This window comes from Pseudochaenichthys georgianus, chromosome 1 (assembly GCF_902827115.2).
Source record: "Pseudochaenichthys georgianus chromosome 1, fPseGeo1.2, whole genome shotgun sequence".
Classification (NCBI taxonomy): domain Eukaryota; kingdom Metazoa; phylum Chordata; class Actinopteri; order Perciformes; family Channichthyidae; genus Pseudochaenichthys; species Pseudochaenichthys georgianus.
In genome coordinates, this window is record NC_047503.1 from 6,078,450 (window position 1) to 6,099,213 (window position 20,764).

The 20,764-nt window shown below is 41.3% G+C and overlaps 1 protein-coding gene across 1 annotated transcript; it reads right to left on the reverse strand.

Moving 5' to 3' along the window:
• Positions 1-606: 606 nt before the first annotated feature.
• Positions 607-19,543, reverse strand: card14 (caspase recruitment domain family, member 14). Its single transcript, XM_034090377.1, has 13 exons — positions 19,241-19,543; positions 18,509-18,646; positions 18,095-18,420; positions 15,690-15,815; positions 15,436-15,555; positions 8,298-8,423; positions 5,520-5,660; positions 5,299-5,433; positions 4,290-4,390; positions 3,727-3,782; positions 3,462-3,522; positions 1,687-1,903; positions 607-771 (listed from the first exon to the last, which is right to left on the reverse strand). The coding sequence occupies exons 1-13, from the start codon at positions 19,452-19,454 to the stop codon at positions 607-609; spliced, it is 1,926 nt and encodes a 641-aa protein (XP_033946268.1). The 5' UTR covers positions 19,455-19,543.
• Positions 19,544-20,764: the final 1,221 nt, after the last annotated feature.

The window sequence follows — 20,764 nt, forward strand, 5'->3', positions numbered from 1 at the left end:
TCACCAAGATGGTGGTCCTTCCGGGCTGTGGACATTAAACTGTTGACTTCTCCCTCAGAGCGCCAGGTGATTGGAACTAAGACTTCTTCACAATAAGCAGCAACACATTATAAACTGTGCAATTCAGCATTGATGTCTCATTTATACCAAAACACTACTGTTACATTGTAAATAAATAAATACTTTAATTTTTTATTTTATCTTTTAATATTCGTTGTTTGTATAAAAGCGGCACACCTCATAAAAACAGCAGGCTAATAATAGCAGTTATATCCTGGTTCTACTTCAACAAGTCACAGAGATTTGTCACATGGCAGCTGGCCATCAATCTAATCTCAAGAGAAGGCTTCATAACAGCAGAACCATAAACTTCACTTCCTGCTAGAGCCAAGATACAGTCACTGTGATTTGAACTGATGAAGTCAAGCCGTATGATTTTGCTCTTGTGTGTGTATGTTTGTATGCAAAGGCACATTTTCTTTTTGAAAATGTAAAGGGCAAAGCATGAAGAAGCAGGTCTTTGGATATGACATGTAGTCTATTATGATATTCTTTTGGTTACTTGGTTTGAGATATAGGGATGTATGATGAGACGTACCATCTTGGTTACAAGGGGCCAAAGTGTACATGATGCAGGACGTACCATCTTGCCTGGGCCGGAGGGGAGAGGTGACAGAGGCCTGTGACCTGGCCAAGAGCCCACATGGCTTCCTCTAAAGTGGAATCTTCCAGCACCATCCTCAGAGCCTTCTGGTTCTGCTCGTACTTCACCTGCACGATAACAGTTATATGAGAAATGTACGCAAGCCATGAGAGGCAAGAGAGAGAAAAAACCCTGTGGTGATCAGTTTTCTGAATCTAATCCAAAGCCTTTTCTCTCCTTTGTTTATGACGTAAGGTGAAAAGAAGATTTGGCCAGGATAATCTTTCTCTAATCGTTCCTTAATATCTTTTTCATCTGTGGAACAGGTGCAAAAAAATGTGGCTGAAAAAACTAACATTTGCCAAGATAGTCTTTCAAAGTTTATTTTATCCTTGAAAACAAGTATAACGATTTTCAGGTTTCTTTTTAAATGAAATAGGACAAAAGCATATTAATGTATTAATGTTTTATTTTTATCATCTCATTTTTATCTCGTCATGCAATTCAGTAAGTAATGGCATATTTATGTCTGAGCTGACAGCAGAATTAAATCAACTTTTTTTTACATATACTTAAAGGTGGGGTAGGTAAGTTTGAGAAACCGGCTCGAGATCGCTAGAATTTGAAAATACACAACCGGAGAAAATCTGCCACTTCCTTATAGAGCCCCTCCTCCAACACACACGAACGCGCACATGACCAATGAGGGCACGAGATAAGTTTGTGCCCCGATGGAAGGCTGACAGGCAGGTAGGCCGTTGTACTTTTTACAGTATTACGGCTTCTACAGATGACATTTTTGTATGGATTTTTTGTCAAAGCAATTAAGATATTCATTGCTATCGGGATGTTAAGAGCATTCCATGGAATATAACAAAAAGTGTATCTCGAGCCGGTTTCTGAAACTTACCTACCCCACCTTTAAGTCTTTGGCACAAGAGCAAAAAAACCACTAGGATCAAAACCAAAAAGTGGATCATGTGTCTTTTTGGGCTTCCGTCTTCTAGGCAAAATGATGTGTTTAGAAACATATTTAAACCCACCTCCACTATCTGTGCCCCGGGGCTGATGCCGACAGTGTGGGCAGCGGTTCCCTCTGTCACCTGGTGCACAAACACTCCGGTCTTATTCCCTCCCACCACAGCCAGCTGGCTGAGCAGCGCGTCTCCCTGGAGGGAGATGCTGAGAACGCGGCCGTTAATGCGAATTGCTTTCGGACGAGAGCGCATCAGGAAGGAAGGGGCTAGGGTTTTACATAGGCTGGTGAGGAGAAATAAGGAGAGGAGGAAAGTTTAGAACATCAACAAAACATTTTAATTATTAAAAGTGACATCAATGGTATGGAAAAATGTTACTTCTCACTGAGAACAGAGAACATCATTTCAAAGTATACAGCCTACAAACCTAAACCCAGTGTGTTGTATTGTTACTTTAACTCAACATCTACACCTATACCCCCCTCAAGATGTATGGTCCCTCTAGCTTTCTATTTATACACCAAAGGCCTTTCCCATGGACGCTCCGAGCCACTTTGTATGTTTTCAGTTTAACCTGTTAAGCCCGAAGGTCCCCGCCGACGGGGACCCTGTTTTTTTTTTCTCACAACACTGTGTCTCAGGGCATCTTAATATTTAAAAACCTATTAATGTGTTATACCAGATTAACGAGAAGAATCTCAGCTAACTGACAATACGAACCATTTTTACAGAAACAAAACACAAGTCTCACGAGAAGCGTTAGCATTAGCCCTTAGCTAAAACGGGCAGATGCTACTTCCGGTGCTAACTAGCAAAAACGATCTTTAAAACTTAATATTTTCTGCACAAACTACATATCATCTGAAAGCTGATACTCCACAGATTCTTGTTGTTATAAATATCATCACTGTAGGACACAAACTCACTGAGCTAGCAACCAGAACAGAGAAGAAAAAAAACAACAGTTTTCAAAACCATAACAATAATTATGTCTTACCGTTGCTGTTTTGTGATCAAAGCTCTTGTTCAAGGGAATAAAAACGCTGTTTAAGGTTAATCCAATGTCTTTTAGTTATAGTCATTTGTTCTGGGAATGTCATTTTCGAGCCTGAAACCTGAAAGTACAGGCTCGGGGTTTAACAGGTTAAAAAGCCAGGGCTGTATATTTTGTTTTCTCGGGGATGTATTTGCTGATTTGAAAAAATGGTTTGGGATGAGAATTGCTGACCATACCTTTAAATGTGAGGGTCAGCACACAGTTATTGTTGAATATCTAATCTAGTGTGCTGGATGAAATGATGATAAAGTCCCTTCCCCTCCGTGTGCTCTGTATGCACTGTATGAGATCTTACAGTATATATCAGCCATTCTTTACTTAAAGCCCACTTCTAAGGACCACCTTTCCAAATAAACAAGTCATAAAACAAAACATGCCAAAGTGAGAAATAATAAACTGGGTTGTTAATATGTGTGATGTCACCAACATGTATTCTAATGTATTCACTTTAAGGGTCATATTTCTTTGACTGACTCAGGGATATACCACCAAATTACTTTTTCATTTAAAGAGCTATTATTTTGTGTCACTGCATTCTAAACCATTAATTTTGTATTATTGCCATGGTGATACTTATTGAATGGCCATTTGTGATGGTCAACGCATTTTTTTATTTACATGATTTATTTTAACATTTAGATACAACAGTAACTAGATAAGTGAATTAGCAAATATTGAAATGCATTTAAACCATTTGCCAGTAATTGAAGTAGACTGCTTTCTGTTCTACACAAAAATGCTTAGTAATATGAAACTGTTTATTTCTAGCAATGTTGGTCCTCACCTGCCGGCGCTGGAGCCTTGGGAAGAGGAACGCCTGTGTCTCTGCATGTCTGCACTCTCCACTGAACAAAAGAGAGGCTGTTGAATCATTTGGCATCACGGTCGTTTCCCCAGGAACAATGTGCATGTGAGTTAGTGTGTCACTTCACAGCCCTGGCACAGGTCCAACATTGAACAAAAGCTAATGAAAGTGCTGCCAAACAACAGCACCCCCCCCCCCCCCACACACACACATACAGTCACTTAGCCAAAAAAGTTTTCCATACTGTGAGGGATAAACACAAAGTCGTCCAATATAGATTCAGTCTCCAGTGTGTCCAAGCTGCAAGAGAGGAAGACAAGCTACATGAACACATTTATTAGGTTTGAACTTTCTTGCCCATACAGTAGATATACACTGATGAGTTTAGTTCTTTATACTGAGCCCGCTTTCATGCTAAGCACAAGATAATTATCTGTCGCGCGATAACCCACAGATTGGTTTAGTGATTTGGAATATTTATATCCCTATGACGACAAAGATGAATGGTTTGTCAGCACATGGGAATACAAAAAGCTCCCTTGAGCAGAAATACAAGAGTTGAGGAGTCTGAGTGTACGAGAACCTTTTCACAGCGTGCTCTGCGGGCAGCTTCTGCCTCGTTCTTGGTATAATAAGATCCTAATGAATCTTTTCCTGGAAAGCAGTGGTCAATAACAACTTTACTTCATTCTTCCTGCTGGGTGTCATGCCAAAAGCCTCGCCGGCTGGAACTCACAAGGTCTTTTCAAATCAAAGCACGAGCTCAATCAATATAATAATAGTGTAGATGAACGTGGAAACACACACCTGCTGTCTGCATATAGAGCTTCCTCTCTTCTGCGGAGGGACTCGGGGCTGGGGGGCTCTGCGTATCGGGATCGGACACTACTCGCTGCAGCATCTTCACACTATACACAAATATACATTATTTACCGTGTAAAAAGGACTAATAAATAAAAAGAATATAATAAAAACGATTTTAATATACTGGTTTGTTGAAAGCATCAACAAAAAAAGATATTACAAATTAATACATCGGAATTTCTGGGATTAAAAGAAAAAAACACACACTTGAGTAAAAATCTAGAAAATTCTCTGAAATATTATCAAACATCCTCTGGCTCCCATGTATTTATTTTGACCCACAATAGCACTAACACTTAGATATCAAATATAGTTCAAGTTTAAATCATTTTGAAATGTCAATATTAGCACAAAAGTGATACCTAAGCTTCAGTTCCAAAATTAACATGATTGTTTCAATTCATCACCTGAAAAGAAAGATAGAATAAAAGCCCCAAGCACTTCGGTTGATACTACAAATGTTAATCTTTGACGAGGACATATTATACTTATTTTCAGGTTCATATTTGTATTTTGTGCCGATAGAAGCGCGAGTGTTACATAGTGATGTTGTTCCGTTATGGAAGCAAACAATATTCCCATTAAGGCGTTTTGCCCAAAAGCAAAATAGGGTCTCATTGAAAAATGGGTGAAAATTATAGTTGAAAAAAACGAATTTGTTTCCTTCCTGTTATCTGTTATTTGCTGTCACTCAGAAATGAAACATTAGTGTATTTTCTAGGGGATGATTTGGACATTATTAAATGGACGATTGAGCTCTTTGGCAATAAGAGATACAGTATACTGTAAGACTTAGGCTACTAAGATCAATTCATTGGTGGTTTTGCTATTAAATGGTATTTGTAGACAATATCAAGCATGTAGACAACTTCCAGCCTGATCTCTTAACACAAGGATCTGTACATGGATCTGACAGAAAATAAAACAAGAGAAAAAGACTTCACAATCTCACCTCTGAGTTGCAGAAACTGATTGACAGCGAATTGACTACGTCCGTGCGGCAGAGTTTGCGTCTGGTGGGCATTCTGGGCAGGCATGGGGATTCTTCAAAGCTGGATCTCGGGCTCTCCCAATCCATGTCCAAACCCTTTAACAAGAGCACATACAGTAGCATAATCAAGTCTGTATGCTGTGTGTTTATGCGTGCTGAAATGGGCTTGAGTGGTGAATCACATCAGAACTCTGCCGGCGCCCCGTGGTGGCCTTCAGGCTGAAGACGCGCCCCTGGAGCTCCACCTGCTGACACCTCAGGGCGTCCTTCTCAGCCAGGGTGCGGGCGATCATGGCCTGGGCTTCATCTCGGGACACGTACGCCTGAAAGCACAGGAAACATTACACTTGACATACCTGTTGGGGAAATATTTTCCTAGGCCCATAACTTTGACCCATTTGATCAGTTTGTACTTCTCTCTCGGTATCTCGTCTCCCTGTTCCTGCCTGTTGGCGTCAGATGAGAGAGGTGTTATTGTGCTTTGCCTGTTTCATCTTGTTATGCAGCATGCTGCTTATTCTCTCAGAACCAGCTACATACAGTACAGGGGTCTGGGGTAGAGATCTTCAGAATTGGTTTGGCCACCGCTGTGTCACCTCGTGGCCTTCTGAATTCTCCGGCCGAAGCTCCAAATAAACCGTCAGTGTTTGCCATCAAAGCTCCTGCTCTTCCCGTCTCTCTGAGTTTCGTCTCCATTGCTTCAGAAGTGTCCATCACAATACCTAAATGACACAGAATTGACTGCACAAAGAACGCCTTATTTCTTATTCGTGCAGATAAACGCACTCAGGCCAAGTGTACGCCTCAATTAAAAATCCCAAAGTCATTATGAGTGGAATGGCATAACTTGCCTCACGCCAACCGTAACTCAAAACATTGATATGCACATCACTCAATCAGGTAATGTCTGGATGAAGCAGAATCAGTCTCTGGCTGCCACAGAGGCATGCAGGATGTCTTCAGTGTGGCGTCTGTGGCTGGTAGCTTTGTAGCGTTCGACACATTCTTGTGAACATATTCAACTCAAGAACAATACATGATAGAACACTTGGAGCAGCAACCACGTTTGAGACATGTATAATAATGCATGATAACTGCACGTTACATAACCAATGTGATTGGTGATGAATGATTTAATGAAAATAAATGAAAAATATATTTTACTCCACACTGTGTTGCATTTTATATCAATCTAATTAGATGTCACTCGGCTTGTGGTGTTCTAGTCGTCAAAAATATACATTTGAAAAACTAAAAAGCAAAGTCTCTTTCCAAAAATCAAGAACAGGTGCATCGTATCATGGACAGTTCAGTAAAAAGAAAAGAGTTCCTGCAATAGTTCACGACAATATGTGGATCATCTAAAGTCAATGGAGATGTCTTCATGTGTCTTCAGATGTATTATTTTGGCCACGCACGCTGAGTGCAATCTAGTTCCAATATATGATAGGGAGGGCAGACATCTCTACAGCTGATACCTAAACAACTCGAATAACACTTCGACTTTCTACACCGATAAGTCGCTCTATGAGGAATAACATGTATACTTGATTCATGGGGTGAACTGTCCCCTTAAGTGTTTCCTGCCTGCTTTTTAAATTTAGGAATTTGGATTTTCCTGTCATCAATGGATTACAAAAATAGATAACTTTAAGCACGAGAGGCAGGACACACAAGGCATGCCAACCCCATAGTGACATGCAGATGCTGTGCGTCACACATCTTACCGCAGGCCTGATTCACCCATCACACCCCGAGCTGTCAGGTATTACCCTGGTGTGTTATTGCTTTCTGCACAGCTCCAGTGGAACAGCTCTGTGTGTGTGTGTGTGTGTGTGTGTGTGTGTGTGTGTGTGTGTGTGTGTGTGTGTGTGTGTGTGTGTGTGTGTGTGTGTGTGTGTGTGTGTGTGTGTGTGTGTGGTCTGGCATTACTATACTTGTGGGGACCTAAATCTGTCTACACAGTCACGTGTGGGGACTCGCCTCCCTTATGGGGACACATTGGAGGTCCCCATGAGGAGAATCATTAATTTTAGGGTGAAGACTTGGTTAGGATTAGGGTTAGGGTAAGGGTTAGGTTAAGGGTAAGGGTTAGGGTTAGGCATGTGATGGTTAAGGTTAGGATAAGTCTCCAGGAAATGCATGTAAGTCAATGTAATGTCCCCTGAAGTGATGTCTACATGGTATGTGTGTGTGTGTGTGTGTGTGTGTGTGTGTGTGTGTGTGTGTGTGTGTGTGTGTGTGTGTGTGTGTGTGTGTGTGTGTGTGTGTGTGTGTGTGTGTGTGTGTGTGTGTGTGTGTGTGTGTGTGTGTGTGTTGTGTGTGTGTGTGTGTGTGTGTGTGTGTGTGTGTGTGTGTGTGTGTGGATGTTTTATTTCATTGTTGTGAGTGTTACAAAGAAACTTGCTTTGCGATGACTATACATTTCTATGGAAATTATTTCAAGTGAATGGCTTTAACGTAACATAATAAATGCAATTGAATGGAGTATCTACATACCTGTTCCTTCATAATGTCAATAATGTATGTGTTTCTCCTTCTTGACAGATGCAGGTGCTCTCTTGTTGGAACATGTAACTACTACTAGCACAACCAACAGATAGGGCAGGTGTTAGCCCCAGATCAGTAGCATATCCTGAATTTGTTGAACACATGTCCAAATAATGCCCTCACATGAATAATATCCACTTACCTCGATGTAATGTGCTACATTTTAGAAACATATCTTATTCAGAACAGAGAGTTAGAGGTAGAATAAGTAAGAGAGCTGATATTCTATCGTCTCCAACCAAACTGCTCACACTCGACCGGTTGACATTTCAACAGGAACAACAAACAGTGTGATGCAATGCAAGATCAGTTCCAACTAAGCCTAACAATAGAATTCTAGACTACAGGGCAAACAGAAATAAAATAATTGATGAAAGACAGGACCGATGAGATTGTTGTCAGTTCCTCACCTGGTCTCTCTCTGCCTGCAGCTCTTTCATCTGGTTCTGGATCACGGTGCTCTTCTGCTGGTGCATGGTGCAGTCCAGGGTCAGCTGCGTCACCTGGAGGCTCAGGCCCTCCTTCTGGTCCAACAGCTACACAAATAAACACATTATGTGAACTCGTGTATATATGTAAATATTGGTGGTATATCGTATAACCATTTAAAGATATAATATGTCACTTTTATTTTTTTAAATGAGTGGACCTGTGTTATATATTTTGTTGAGTTGTATACCTAGGTCAACCAAATGTTTCCAACAGTTTTCAAATGTTAGCCAAGGTAACGGTTCATTTGATTTGGTCACCTGTAAGTGAAACGTATGCATTCAGTTTGTTATTTATACCAGAAACTCTCATACATTCACTTATTATCCCATTCAACACCACATTTCTTAAATAATACCCTTTTGATCTTTATATTTGAACTGTAAGAAAAATTTTCTCATCAGATCTGAATTAATTAGCCAAACAAGCTGAGCCAAAATAGCAATAGGATTTGTTCAGCAGGATAATCTCCACAAACAGTATTTCAAACATGCTAAAAGCTATCACTATGCTATAAATGAGCTACACAATAGCCTGCTAAACTAAAGGTAGCTAATGTTTGGTGTGATGATGTTTAGGAGTCTCATTTAGCCCCTTGTTGCGAACGCCATTTTTAAAACACATAGAAGCTCTGGAAATTCACAAATCGGTTATTAATTAACATCATTAATGTCATAGAACATAATGGGATAATTTTCTTAAGATTATGTTACCTCTGACCTTATTTCAGGCCTCTAACCAAAGAAGAGGGACTAACTAATTTCCGGATTTTAGAAAACATTCCTGCAGCACTCTTTACAATAGCCGCTTTCACACCAAGTACTTTGCCGTACTTAGTTCCCAGCACTTCACCAATCTGGTTAAATAAAGGTTTGAAATGAAATGAAATGAAATACATAATTGTTCCTGTTTTTGACATTTATTTTACTTAGCTTACACCATTAGATCGCTGGTTAAACGGGACTTTTACCTCATTCACACCAACGCAACTCCGGTTCAAGCTCCGTGCTAGAGCTTTTCAGGTTCAGAACCGGTTCTTCGGTTTAGCTCTGGCTCTTTTCACACCGCCCAGAGTCCGACTGGTAATGCGTCGTTGCGTCATCGTTTGCGTCATGACGTAACCGTTTGCGTGCCTGTTTCATAAAGCCAAACCGCAGATGAAATCAGTTGCATTCTTATGGCTCTATCTGCAGCTGTTCCGGAGTCATTTCTGTGGTTTAGTTATATTCTTATAAAAAAGTGTACTCGTGTCAATAAAGCTTTTTTTAAAACACTTCCGAGCTCGGTCTTATTTCTTAAGGTGGACTGAACCATGAGTGTGGAGTAACGTTGTATCTTTCATTTAAATGAACTGTAACCTTCACCCAGGTATGTAACAGCTGTTCTCAAATGAACACGTGAAGTAAAGTTTAATATTTATAGATTTATAATGAGTTATAATGAGAGGTGATCAACGTGAATGCTCAGGTTCCACCTTAACACGCAGACACGTTGCTTCACCATGAGCAGAAACCTTTATATATACAGTCTATGGCAGAAACACTGAAACTCTGAAACTCTTGTTAAGTTTCTCCATCGTTGTGTACAAACTGGATACAACGCGGGCTTTTTGTTGTTGTTCAGGAGTTGATCTGTCTCTGCCCCTGCCCCCGCCTCGACGTAAGCGTGACGTGGTGTTTTTGCTCTGGTCGGACAATTTTTGTAGTACCCCTCACTGCAATGCGCAGTACCTCATGCCCCTCCTTCTCAACCTTTGAGGCACGTGACTAACGGCCCCTCCTTCTCAACCTAAGCCCCTCCTTCTCAACCTTTGAGGCACGTAAAATTAAATTAAAAAGTTAAAAAACAAATGAAGGCCCTTTCTTGAAGTCATAACTGAAATAATTGATGCCATTAACATGCAAATAGACATTCAAATATGCTTTGAAGACTGTTAATGTGTTTAATTTGAGTTTTACATTTTTAAATGCCGTTGCCATGGCGACAGATCACTCGCCATCATCATTGGTATCATTATATATATATATATATATATTAATATATATTAATATGTTAAAATAGTTAATACTCTGACGCTATGATTAACAGAACAGAACTGTGAAGCTCGTCACGTGTCTCAAAGGTATATATATATATTAGTGCTGTCAAAATTATCGCGTTAACGGCGGTAATTAATTTTTTGAATTAATTGCGTTAAAATATTTAACGCATTTAACGCATGTGCAGAATGGCCCGCCCCATACGTGCCACCAGTGACAGCGCCAGGGTATGGCTGGGGTAGGCTACACCCATACCAAGAAATGGCTTAGCCCCACCATGAAAAATGATGTTAAAGTAAGCAAAATAAAGTCTGCCAACTCGTGCGGAGTAAATTGCACAGACAGCAGTTTGTAAGATTGATTTCAGTAGCCACGGTTTTGAAAACTTTTGTCACGTAGTGATCGTCTTCTCAATAGAACATCTTTGATAACGGCGTGGTGTTGTTGCAGGAAGTCCCGACGGAGAATACTCTTGCTGTAGTACAGGGCAGAGCCATATAATAGTAATAATATGGCTCTGGTACAGGGGTGCACATAACTGGTACGCAGGTTCTGTGCGTAATCTGAAATGCGTACCGTCACTTGTGTCACAAAGCGCATTTGCGTACCGACGTACTTGTGAAGCTTTTCCAGAAGGCGGTTAGATCACCGGACGACAGAGTCGGTCTCCGTGTGCACAGACAGGGCTGCTGTTAACGTCGGTCTGTACAACGGAACTGTGCCAAAACTACGCCAACCGGCTGCGGAGGGAGACTCCCCCCATCACTGGAGAAGTGCGCTAAAACAGCTGATCACAACGTTCACACTCTGTGGTCACGAAGTACTCCACTAGCCCCCCCCCCCTGTCGACTTTCCTGAAGTACTCCCCCGTTGATAGAAATCAACACGTAATGAATTAAGACCCCACGGTTTGATGATTGATAGGTGTGTGGGTTGTCTTTCATTTTGACACGCAGAAAAATGTTATAATAAACATAGATACTGTATGTTAAATGGATATATCCGCCTTCTTTCATTTATCTTTCCATTCCCACAACAATATACATAAATAAATGGCATATTTTGGACATAGTTCGAATGGTGATTAATCATGATTAATTAATTTTTAAGCTGTGATTAATCTGATTAACATTTGTAATCGTTTGACAGCCCTAATATATATATTTATATTAATATGTTAAAATAGTTAATACTCTGACGCTATGATTAACAGAACAGAACTGTGAAGCTCGTCACGTGCCTCAAAGGTTGAGAAGGAGGGGCCGTTAGTCACGTGCCTCAAAGGTTGAGAAGGAGGGGCCGTTAGTCACGTGCCTCAAAGGTTGAGAAGGAGGGGCTTGAGGTACTGCGCACTGCAGTGAGGGGCTTCTCCAATTTTTTGGTGCTTGAAACGAACCGGATTCCGGAGCTAAGAGGCTGCTCCGCTGCGGTGTGAAGAGGAAAACCCGGTGCTTTTCAAGCTCCAGCTCCGAACCGGCCCTGAAACACCGTTGGTGTGAATGAGGTAGGGCTGCAACAAACGACTAATTTGATAATCGATTAATCTATCGATTAATGAAACGATTAATCGATTATTCGGACTATTACTGTATGCCTTGCACAATTTCTCAAACGCTCTTATTTAGCCATCAACTTTTAAATTTAGCTTGAGGTTGTTTTAGGCATGTGGAAACTAACAATGAAAACAATAAAGATGAATACTTGATTCAAAAATACATATATTATTAAATTAACTGAACAAATTGTGAACAGAATTAACATAGCTTTTTATTTAAATTAAATAAATAATATTTCACATAAAAAGAAACAACAATGTTTTAACAAATCGTATCAAATAATGTGATGACATAATTGTAAACAGAATAGCTGAAACGTTAACAAAATAAATAACTCAGGTACCTCTAATCATTAACCCATGTTTGTATAATGTAGTTAACTCGGTGTGTTGCTGACGTGGACAAGTTACTGGATACTAGGGGGGCTACAGAGCAAGACAGTGGAACCCGGTGCATTCCTCCGTCTGGATGTGGAGCACTTTTGCTAAATGTTTAGACAGATTGCTCGTGTTACCGCCCTTACATGCTAAACTCTTATTGCACTATTGGCAACGAGCATTGTCCACATCGAGACGGGTTACATTTAACCCCACCTTGGAGCGCTTCTCTCCACCATCCCCGCCGTGTGTTGCTGCATGTAGCAGCTGTGTGTGTGTTGCTGCATGTAGCAGCCATGTGTGTGTGTTGCAGGCATGTAGCAGCCACGTGTGTGTAAACTTCCCCGCCCCCTCGCACACATACGGGGAGAGAGATCTCGTCTCGATTGGAAAGATCGAAAATACACCATAGACGCATTTTTTTGTCTTTTTGCATATTATAAACGAGTTGGTGACACTAAGACTACGATATAATGTCTATGTAGCAATAATACATATGACATATATTTTTTAAATGTCTCCAGTACCGATAAAAAGACCAATAACGTTGGAGTTTAACGGCGCGTAAAACACACGTGATGACGTCACCAACGAATCGACGACCGAATTAGCAACTAATTTGGTCATCGATTTTAATCGATTAAGTCGATTATTTGTTGCACCCCTAGGTATCAGTGCCACTTAGTACCCTCATGGAACTAAGTACAGATCGCGTTCACACCAGAATAAGTTCCGTGAGGGAAGATTACGCAAATGAAGCCGCTGACGTCACTTCTTCTTGTTCTGCTTTGGGTTTACTGGCAGGCCGCAAACCACTTCACGGCGTATACTGCCGCCCGAAGTCCCCGGAGTTGGGGACTGGCTTCAGTACTTCACTACCAGTGTTGGGACTAACGCGTTACAAAGTCACTATTTCACTTTTGTCGAGCACAAAGAAAAGAAAGTTTCTGTTAAATGTAAGTTGTGTCCTGGCGGGTCAAAGAGCCTATCTACTGCCCAAACCAGTCATTCAAATCTCTTAAAACATCTGCAAAAACAACATGCTGGGACAAAGCTAGTAGGCTTGTTTGAGACAAGCGAGACCTGCGCATTTGCGATCAACGTCTTACTAGTGCGTTGCATCATGGTTAGTCATTTTGTCCGACTTGCTCTGGAGGCCCGCCCACATGAGACGTTGAAATCTCACGGGACAAAGACGCCCGCAGCCTTGAGAGCGAGGCGCGGCGAGGCGGCGCAGTTCCTCTCCACGGGCTGCGGAAGCGAAATGCTTGATGGGAAACGGCTCGCTGGTATCTCGAGCTGAGCGCTCATTGGTGGTTTTTACCACGTGCTGCTGATGAAGCTCTCCAATTGGCTCGGCAAAAGTGTGTTGTTGTTTTGTGTCAGTTTTATGTCGCCACATCCATTCCCATTTTTCATCATTGTTCCACAATGTTTATCATCATGAAATTAATATCTATATATTTTATACCTTACTTGCACCGCTTACCGTTTTCATACTTTATATATCTTAGCATATTCATACACACTGTTCATACTGCTCACAGGCTGCTGTGTAGTGTATTCATACCCCACTGTGTATTCATCATTCAATTCATTCTATATGTTATTCTGTAGATTGCGTACATTACTTTCCACTTCACTGCTTGTTGCACCTGAGAAGCTAAACTGCATTTCGTTGTCTCAGTACCTGTAATATGTGCAATAACAATAAAGTTGAATCTAATCTTGAGCAGGAACAAATGTATTTACTTAGTACATATCTGACATTAACGATTAAACACGTTTGTGCATTCTTTATAAATGCAAACCGAGTCAAGCCGACTCCGGAGGTGGCGGTATGCACCTTAAAGTTGTTTGCAATCCGCCAAAAAACCGAGAGAAGACGAAGCCGACTCCGAGCTGTCCGACTTCAGGCGAGCTTTTTGAGACCTCCCCCGGCTGCAATCGGCTATTCTCGTCTACTTTCGAGGCGAGCCGCAACGCGTCTCAAACAAGCCTATTAACTAAGACCGGCACAGACCCAGACTCATCCAACGCCACTCCACCTCCACCTAAGCAACAGCGGCTGGATTTTAACCAAGGGACTGCTAGCCAGGGAAAAGTCGATAAAGCCATTGCACGGTATGTTGTAGAACACATGCAGGCTATTGCTACAGTGGAGTCACCCGCTTTCAGGGAGCTAGTTAGCATGATATCATGTCCAGGCGGCACACGGCATATGAAACGGAACACTTTTTCCAACTACCTGGAGAAAGAATATACAAAAATGGAAAGCCAGCTAATATCGATGCTATCCAGATTGCATATAATGCATGTCAAGTTGATCAACAGATTGTATTGTTCTCCAATGCAATAACAGTACTGAAATGAAGGCTATAAGGGCATTAATATAATGGGAGCCCTTTTTTTAAGTAACTAAAAGTTACTTTTCACAGTAACGCATTACTTTTTGATGTAAGTAATCAGTAAAGTAACTGAGTTACTTTTGAAATGAAGTAACTAGTAATGGTAACTAGTTACTGGTTTTCAGTAACTAGCACAACACTGTTCACTACTGAGTAAATCGCCAGAACGACACCTCCTCATCACTCCACCACTCCCATGTTTTTGTTGTTGTGTTGCCATAAGTTATTCTCTCTCCGTTGGTGCGTGGGGCTAATGCTAATAATGCTAATGCCAGCAAATACAATGGCAGCTTCACAAAACTTTTCAGAGTTTTACGGGGCGTGGTTTGCAATTCGCCCGGCCAATCGAAATTGGTACTTTTTTCTCCCAGGATAGTCCCACCTCTCTAGCAGGCACTAAAAAGGGGGTAAATGTTCTCGGAACGAAGTACTCTTTTTGGTGTGAACGCAAAATTCCAGGCACTAACGGAACTAAACGGGAAAAGTACGGTGTGAACGCGCCCAATGCCCATGTTTTTAGTTAAAAACAGAAGTTTTCCTCTGGCTTCTTCCCGTCATGGGACTGTGTAGGAGTAGGAAAATCATCTGGAATGTCATCTTTCATCACGCAGTAACTGTTTTGCTGAATTTACATGAAATGTCCTGATCGGTGATGACACAGAAAAATATAAACACACACCCCACGCTTTTCCGAGAGCAGCTGTTCATTCTCCTGTCTGTAACACCGGAGCTGCTCTGCCAGTTCCACCTGGCTGTCGATGGCCTCGGCCAGATCCTGGGCCAGGATGTCCTGACGCGCCTGCGGAGAACAAGACAAGATGAAAGACTGGACACAAGTGGATATTGACTCTTTCCCTGTCTAAAGGTTATGTGTGAACGAGGATACTCCACATGAATCAGCATAACACAGAATGATTAAGTGATTCTTCTCACTGGGTCCAGTTTTTCCGCCTTCAACAGCTGGCAGCGCAGACTCCTGAGTTCCTCCTGCAGCTGTGGAGTCTTCTGGAACGCATTCTCTGTTTGTGCCTTCAGCAGCTCAGTCTGCAGCTGGTACATCTGCAACAACACCAGAACAACAGTGCTTATTCACATGTTTAAACAAATTGATTGACAGTCACAAGGTATTAAATCAATATCAAAGAGAAGAGAAAAGCAGCAAATCTGGAAAGAAACTGATCATTCGCATTTTTGCAAAATAAATGGCTTTTCATTTTGATAACAGAGCTGGCCCTAAACATTTGCTCAATACAGAGGGCAGGGTTTTTTAATAAAAAAAATGTAATCTCCTAAACAGTTTATGCATTTGTGTGTAGATATGACACATTTAGCGATTGTGGCAAATAGATTGCTTATGACAAAAACAATGGGTGAACAATAAGGAGTTTCCAGGACCTTTCCATGGTCCTAACAACAAATTAATAATCTGGTAAACAAGGTGCTAAACATGTTTTGGCAGGTCTATTTTTTTTTACATTTTGTTTGTAATACTAATATTGGCCACAAGAGGCTCAGGCATTGACTCCATGTTCTGAATAGGACCAAAATGATTAATGATTTGTTCGTTAGTGAGTTTTAATTTCTCTCTGTACTTACGAAAAAAAAGGTTTGCTTCATTGTGTGTGTGCAAGTGATGTTATATAGCAGGGGTGGGGAACCTTTTTCATCTCAAGGGCCATTTCAATGTTTTCAACATCCTCCGAGGGCCGTACAAATTATTGACCTCTGCTTAAAAATACTAATCACAGCCCATTCATTTCAACTTTCTTTCATGCTGTGCAAAAGAGAAAGCAACCTTTTAATCCAGATATTTTACCATGACTCGCACATGCATTCACGTGCACGGTTGTGGCATGACCACCAACCAGAAATATATGGACACAAGATGTGTGCAAATGTAAATTTAGTTTCCTATTCATGTGGACATGAAGATGTTTGCACTTTGAGAGCAACATTAAGAGATCTATGGATACATTTCTCAACACCCATATGAAACAGACCTGTAAGCAGATTTCTTTTTCTTTATGGATATTTTACAAATCACTCCCCTTTCAAACTGTATTCTTGTTTAATAACAACTTTTTGTTACCGTCATATAGTATTTATACCTGTTTACTTTATTCTCTATTATTCAACTATAATGATCATATAAAGATGTGCCTTTACCTCACTGGTTGTAGAAAAAGCTTCTTATATTCGTTAGCATAGCTAGCTAACCAGATGCTAATAACAACAAAGTTATTGACTGTATGATCAGTATGACAGATGAACAGATCGCCACTAGGCTTACAACTAAAGACACAGCCACGCAAAAACTGCGGCATGTGTACGGCTCCGTATCCGTACTGCAATTTTGGAAGTGCAGGAGTGGAGCGGCGTTCTGGTGCTCTCCGTCAGAACTGCACCCCTGTCAGACGAGACATATACCACGTGATGACACGTTAAGGCTTGTGTTGTGTTCAAGGACCCTGACCTTGGCCAGGAGAAACAGGCACTCGCTTGTTTAATTTGTTTGCGGTCTAGATTTCTTTAATTTTTTTCTTTTTTGCGTGTGTTTATAAATTACCTCGAGGGCCGTACCAAATTGTCTCGCGGGCCGTATACGGCCCGGGGGCCGCAGGTTCCCCACCCTTGTTATATAGGTATGCATATGGAGAGACAGAATGATTCATTTAAAAAGTACTCCACCCAATTTCAGCAAACAAATAAAACAAACAAACAAAGTATTAAAATCAATCATTTTTTAACTAGCTTCATTGTCTCTCAAATGTTTGAAACTCATAAGTATGGTCAATTATTTTGTAATCAAATAATTGAATCAGCACAAAATATTGCTAAGTTAAATCCAAAATGCCCTCACAAAAACAAAACCATCACATCAGCTGTTCTCTGCTCTGTCATGGCGCTCATCATGTCATACCGAGCAATAATTAAAGGGCTGTGTCTGTGATTCGGTCCAAGTCCAAAAAAAGTCAGAAGACTTAAATACAACGGTCAACATACATGTCACACAGGCCGAGAGATCCTGGCTCTTAAAACACCGGGCCCTGCACGCTCCGAAAATGCAACTGCTAAAAGATTGTAGTCCCCGAGCCAAAACCAAAATGACTCATCACTCAAGAGACCTGAAACACATTTCACAAGTGGCTCTCGAGGCATATTGAGTATAAGCTTCTAAATTGACATTAAGCAGATTGAAGTTCTTTAGCCCTGACATGTGTAGCACTTTCCCCTGAGATCACAGCTTTGTTTTTCAGGGAGGAGAAACATATTAGAAGTATTTCGTATTAAGTATTAGAGTGGTTTTAGGGTGAGCACGTGTGTCGAGGATCACTGACCTGTATGTTGAGGTCGTGGAGGCGCATGTTCACAGCTGACTTATCCTCAATAGCTGCCGTGTATCGCACATACATGTCACACTTTTCATCCTTCATCTTGGTGATGTCATGCTGCAGAGAACACAGCTGCCTCCGTATGCGTTGGTTTTCAGACTGAAGGCATCTGGACTTCTCCTCATGCTCCATGGTCTGCCTGACCTCCAGCTCCAGGGAGGCACAGAGAGCGCTCTTCTTGCTCGCCTCGTAACGCGCCTGCTGGAGCTCCTTCTGCATCCCCGTTACGGCTCTGACCAGATACTCCGTCAGCTCCGAGTACTTTATCAGGCCTGCCAGGAGAGCAACACCAGTCAAAAGCAAGTCAAAACAAAGAGACAACTATTCCCTTAAAACGCAGGAACACTTAAAGCTACAGACCACTGAATCTTGACGGCTCAGTGCTGGGTTTGCGTCCAGTGACTTGGGTGTACAGGAGGGGGTAGTGGATCATCAGGCTCTCCAACAAGGCCACAGCACCATTCCTGCCCTGAGTCCTCAGCAGGTCCAGCATATGGCCTGGAATAATGTTAATGTTAGATACAGTATCATAGCTCACCTTCAAAGCAGTAGACTTCATCCAAACATAAGTATTTCCCCAAGTGTCACTACAGAAGTCAAATAAAAAAAATGTTATTACTGCCCAAAGAAAAATAAATCGAACTGATTTGTAATCATCAAAGAGGAGATTAAGGGTCCCATCATTTAATAAGGGGAGAGTGAAGCCCTCTATTGTACTAGATTTCAGACTTGATCTGACAATTATATATCATCGTTTTGTATCGTATCAAAACCATGTTTTATTTACAATAATCACAGTAAAAAACATCTATAACAATATTAATAATAATAAAGCTAAGCAAGAAGACAAACATGAAAGCAAATACTTAAAGCAAATACATATTAGTTTGTGTCCTAAAGTGTGACTGGAACTGCCTCTATCTCTTGGAGTCAATACACTAAGCAGTCAGTGTAAACAAACAGGTGCAGTAAAAGATGACGTAAACAATCCACTTGTTACCTACACACCGAGACATATTATGTCTTCTGTAACCCCTCTGGCAGATTATTAATTTTGTTTCAAATCCAAGACGAGCAAGTCATAAATCTCACTGGTTCTCATGCTGCGGTTGGTGAGGTTGTGGCACGACACAATCTCGTCCTCGTCCATCTCCGTGAGCACCCTGGCCTGCCTCAGGTAAGGGATCAAGATGCCCGGCTTCACCCCCAGGGAGATCCGGTGGCGGTTGTCGTTAATCAGTTCCCACAGTTCCTCTTCGCCCATCTCCCCTAGGTTGGGACCCTCGGGAACACACTCCCCTGCCATCCTGAGTGTGTTATGTGTGTTTGAAAGATAGAGGCTAGCCCGCTAGAGCAAACGGAGCGAACACAGCCGTCTGACTGGAAGCGTTAGAAAATAACTATAAAAAGGGACAAGCTTTCCACGCCCTGTGGGTGTTTGTGTCAAAGTATTTGTGCATTTATTTGTGGGCGTGTAGGAAAAACCTGTAAGACAAGACCTATGTGATGGGACTGTATGAGGTTTGGCACACACGCAGAATGGTGCAAACAGAGCTGAACACACGCACACACACACACACACACTAAAAAAACATCGAGTGAGCCAAACATTGTCTCCTCCATTCACACGGTCTGTTTGCTTTGGACTTCTAATTCAATATCTAATGACATCATAAACCTCTTCCTTATTTCATCAAAAAGAGTGAAGCGTGATTTGAGTCAAGCTGGTGTCCACAAACAAAGCCTCTTCCTGACGCAGAAACATTAGATCCCATGCGCCTTAATAATTCCTAATCACAGTAAAACAAACACATACCACGCCTTTGGCAGGAACAGTGAGCTGTGAAGTGCAAAGTCCTCTGTGAGAGAAGGAAATAAAGTGGGGGAAGGGGGGCTCCGAGGCGCTCTCACACTGACTAACTTTCCGCTCCTGTGGGTGAACTTACTGTCTACCTTACGGTCGAGGGTTGATGCAAACAAAGGGAAGCTATATAGGTAAACAATGGAAGGGATAACGTAACTCCAATAGCCATGGGGAATATGGAAATGTAAAGACGTAATTGGAAAGAATATCTCAAAAATGATCCGAAATGCAGAAAGCTATTCCTGTATTTTGATGATGTGCTTTAAGATTTTTGGTTCCCATTGTAAAGCGTCCTTGGGTCTCTTGAAAGGCGCTATAACAATTACAATTATTATTGTTAAGATCAAAGCAGATTGGAATGGCAGGAAGCTGATTAAGGTGACAGTTAAATGTGATGGTGACAGAGAAAAATATATGGAAGTCGTCCAATGTACAACATTAAAAATGGCCGTTCTAGGCTTTTTGGAGTTTCCCTTTCCTGTAGTGTGTTATACAGTATAAGGCTATTACCGTACTGGTTACTTTGCAGCCCGGACCTTTCCCCCAAAACACATTTAGACGTGATCGCAACACAGAAGTACCTTTCAAATCCAAAAATGTTAAGTCATTTTAAATCATATTTAAGACCTTTCTAATTTTTTGGATCATATTTAAGACTTTTTAAGGCCTTAAATTGTGATTATCAAATGTAAGACTTTTTAAGCTCAACTAACACACCTAAAATAAAACACAAACATCTACACTGGCTGAAA